The sequence below is a fragment of the Arachis ipaensis genome, chromosome B01, assembly GCF_000816755.2.
Source record: "Arachis ipaensis cultivar K30076 chromosome B01, Araip1.1, whole genome shotgun sequence".
Lineage (NCBI taxonomy): Eukaryota > Viridiplantae > Streptophyta > Magnoliopsida > Fabales > Fabaceae > Arachis > Arachis ipaensis.
In genome coordinates this window covers 42,049,783-42,053,533 of record NC_029785.2, presented here as the reverse complement: position 1 = coordinate 42,053,533, position 3,751 = coordinate 42,049,783, and the positions used below count along the sequence as shown (strand labels likewise).

General features: G+C 34.3%; 1 protein-coding gene across 8 annotated transcripts in view; it reads right to left on the bottom strand.

The window, feature by feature from the left end:
• LOC107629578 (deSI-like protein At4g17486) overlaps window positions 1-3,308 on the bottom strand; it is a 4,704-nt gene extending 1,396 nt beyond the window's left edge. Inside the window, exons 1-4 of one of the 8 annotated variants that reach the window (XM_021120671.1) lie at window positions 2,970-3,296; window positions 2,800-2,882; window positions 2,424-2,694; window positions 704-991 (exon numbers count right to left, since the gene is read on the bottom strand). In XM_021120671.1, coding sequence (XP_020976330.1) covers window positions 704-991; window positions 2,424-2,577 — 442 coding nt within the window. In that variant the 5' untranslated portion in view covers window positions 2,578-2,694; window positions 2,800-2,882; window positions 2,970-3,296. Of the gene's footprint in view, window positions 1-703; window positions 992-2,423; window positions 2,695-2,799 lie in introns of all 8 variants that reach the window. The other 7 variants (XM_021120662.1, XM_021120676.1, XM_021120668.1 and 4 more) reach the window with 7 other exon arrangements.

The following is a 3,751-nucleotide window of genomic DNA, read 5'->3' as shown; positions in this document are numbered from 1 at the left end:
TTCCCTCACCTTGCACCACCCTCGTCCTGTTTCATCCTCCCTCTCTTATCCATCTCCAACAGCTCCCCATCCCACCTCCACCACCCCTTGCCACTGCCCACCCACCTCTCACTGCCGCCACTGTCACTATGTGACAAACAGAGAAGTACGCCGCGTGAGAGTTCGACCCCTGCTGCAGATCATGTTGCGTTGTTCATTGCAGATTGTCCTCTGGCTTTGCTTCAGCCGCAATCTTCTCTTTCGCAGCTTCGCATCCAACTTTGCTAGTTCGAACCTTAACAGATCCATGTCCTCTTCATATTGGTGTTCCCAATTTGGCATGAGAGTGATTCTAGAATATTTGTTAAATGTATTGTTGAGCTGTGTTTAATCTATTGTTGTTATTGTTGTTTGTGGTGGTGGTGATGATGAGCTGGGTTAAAGGTGAGATGGTGATGGTGGATGATGATGCTATTAGGGGCAAAATTGGTATAAATATAATTGACCAGATGTTGACTGTAAAAAAATTAACGTCCAGGGTAGAACTGAAACTTATTTGAAACATTAGGGACAAAATTGAATCAAAATAAACATTAAGCATACTTTTGAAACTTTCCAAAAAATTCAGAAACAAAAAGTATATTTTAATCTAAAATTTATAATACATATAATGAAAAGGCAAATTACACCTGCTAAGAAATCAGTATTAGCAAGCAATTCTCACCTACACGGGCCAGCCGATTTACCCATGCGGGAATAGGCTTTCCAGTTAGTTGTTGGCAAACTTCGTCCGTAAAATGGTTGCAATTCTTGGCAATCAGATGGTAAGTGTCTCCATGATACTTTGAAGATAAGTGCTCAATGAAAGTGCGAAATTCTAACTGAGACATGTCAGTGGTACCTAATAACACTGATCTTCTGAAAATGAAGCCGGGACAGCTTCTAGGTTCCACCTCAAATACGCCACTTGTTGAGTAATCATGTGCACCAAAGCCATATTCCATGCCATGTACTGTTCACCGAAACAATAAGCTATAAGTTGGTTTAGGAGGATATTAAAAAAAAAAACATCAAAGCCCCCTGTACAATAATTTATACTATTCATTTAGATGTTATAACTTAATGATATTTGAAGTTGTTGGATTAAGAATATGAAGAACACATTCCAAGAAGTGTCATAGGAGATATATGGAGTGGAATTCCATTTGTTATCTGAACACTACCACTATATCAAATGTGATCTTGTTGTGGAATGACAAACAACAAGCCAATGATGACCCACTAGAAACAAGATAGTAACAAGAAGAGGTAAATGCACTAAATGCAGAAAACAACTCTATACTAAATGGAAACCCCTAACATCAGTTGGATGAGGTTATTCTGAATCGCAACAACTGAATTCAGAATTTGGAAGCGCCAAAACCAACACCAATGAGCAATCATAAGATCACAGTGAAGTGATGCGAATTCTAGAATGTCAGTTGTGGAGAATAGAAATGAAGATCTCCATATATTCAAGTAGTTGAGTTAGTTTAGATTCACATAAAAAGGCTTAAAGTGACAGAAACTACGATGAAATATGAGGCAATAATACCAAAACGTTGTGAAGTTGCAACTCATTGATTATGTAAAGACACAAAGTGAGAGGATGAAGGATGATATTGATATTTGGTTAAAATAAGTTGGACACAGAGCATTATAAGAGATATTTTTACAAAGAACATCAAGTGTAAAGAGAGGAGAGTTTCTTCTAGTGTATTAAACCTTAGATTAGATCCAACAGGTACAAATTTATTAACCACAATTTCGAAACAATGAAAAGCAACACCTTGAATAAAATTTAAAATTCTCAAATCTGTACCTTTGAGATCACTGAAAAGTCTATAGGTAACTGTCTTCCTCACCCTAATTCACAAGCTTCCATAGTTTAATACATTACTTAAATTAAGTCCGATAAAATTTTAAAGAATCATAAGTTCCCAGGACCTACTAGCCTAAAAAAAAAAATTACCAACCACTGCAAGCAGCATTAACTATTTTCATCATGATGCACTATTCTCCAGTGGTACGTCTTATTGGGAAAGCCAGATCAAGGAGCAACATAACATACAACAACGAAAAATCTACCTTCTAACAATACAATAATTTTCACACAGTCACACGTATCTCCTTACCAAACAAAACAGACACTTCATTTCACATTATATATACTGACAATATGCATTCAAGTACCACCTCAATTTTTTCCTTTTCCTTTTCCTCTATTCTTCGACCAACAACAAAGCACTATGACATAATATCACTTGGCAATTCTATAACATATACAAAATCTAATTGTCTCATAATTCATCCTAGCTAATCCTCGCAATATGATGAAACAACACAAGCTCAAAATTAAAACCTTGCAGTAATCTAAGAGCATAAAAGGGGTTATGCAGACAAACCTTCGATACCCGAGTGATAGATTCCAACACCAAAGGCATAAAGGTAATTGTTCACAGGCGTGAGATCATATACATTGAGATACACCATAGTGTTTCTCCTCTCATTGTTGTCCTGCACCCTTTCTGAGCTCATGCTCAAAGGGAACATAGGCATTGTGTATGGTTTTCCACCTTTCTATTTTTCTTCTGCCCCAATTCTCCAAATTATATATCATATATCCCCATGACACTCAGGATCACAACCTCATCTTCTTCGTGTCGCAACAGAAGCCTAAAAATTCATCCCAAAGAGATAAAACAACAAAATTAAAAGAACCCCATTTACAGATACATGGTATACAACAAAAAGAAGCTGAAAAATTCAGCATTTTCATACGGAGTTGGTGAACAGAGACTCTTTTCTTTCCACCTTGAAAAATAACCCCCAAAAGAAGAAGCTTGAGATCTTGAAATTGTTACCTAAATTATGGTGGGTGCTACTTAACAAAATGCAGGTGAAGCTCGAATTTTCTTAATAGCACAGATTTAAATGTAAATGCCGCTTACAATGAAGATATGAAGGTAGACCGCATGAAGAAGCCCTAGCAAAACCCCTAATAAGAAGAAGGGGGGAAAACAATGGAAAAAGACGCAATAGCAATGGCGAAAGAAAGAATAAAGAAACTTACAAAACGAGAAGAGGGTTGGATTAGCGTTATGGAAGAAGGGTAAAGCTTGAAAATTGAGGAAGAATTGAAGGTGCAATTTGGTGAAGGCAATGTGAGGTGCGTTGCCCGCAATTCACAAAAAGGCTAAAATCAGAGACTCCTCTCTTTGCCTAAAAGCCGCCATGGCCGATACTTCGTTAAAAAGGCAACTCGAGTTTTTATTTTAACTAAGGTGTTTCTTTCGGTAAGATGATAATTTTATAAGTACCACAAAAACGTGAATAAATTAAAATAACGATACGTGAAATGTATTTTTTATGTTAATAAATAATTTTTTTAAAATTTATATTATATCAATATTTTATTAAAATATTTTTTTGTACTTTAATAAAAATAAAAAATATTTTTTATTTAATTTTATGAAAAATATTTAAATTTTTTAATTTTATAAAAAATATTTAAATAAAAATTATTCTAATTTTTTTAATTTAGTTAAAATTCAAAATTCAATTTATAATTTTATCTTTTGAAATTTAAAAATCAAAACAAAAATATATATAAAAAAATAATAAAATTATTCATTTTCTCTAAAATTTAGTGTTTTCATCTCTTCTTTTCTCTTTTTTTTTATGGCAAAGAAAAAGAAGCTCTCTTTGTTTCTTCTTTATTTTTTGTCTCATT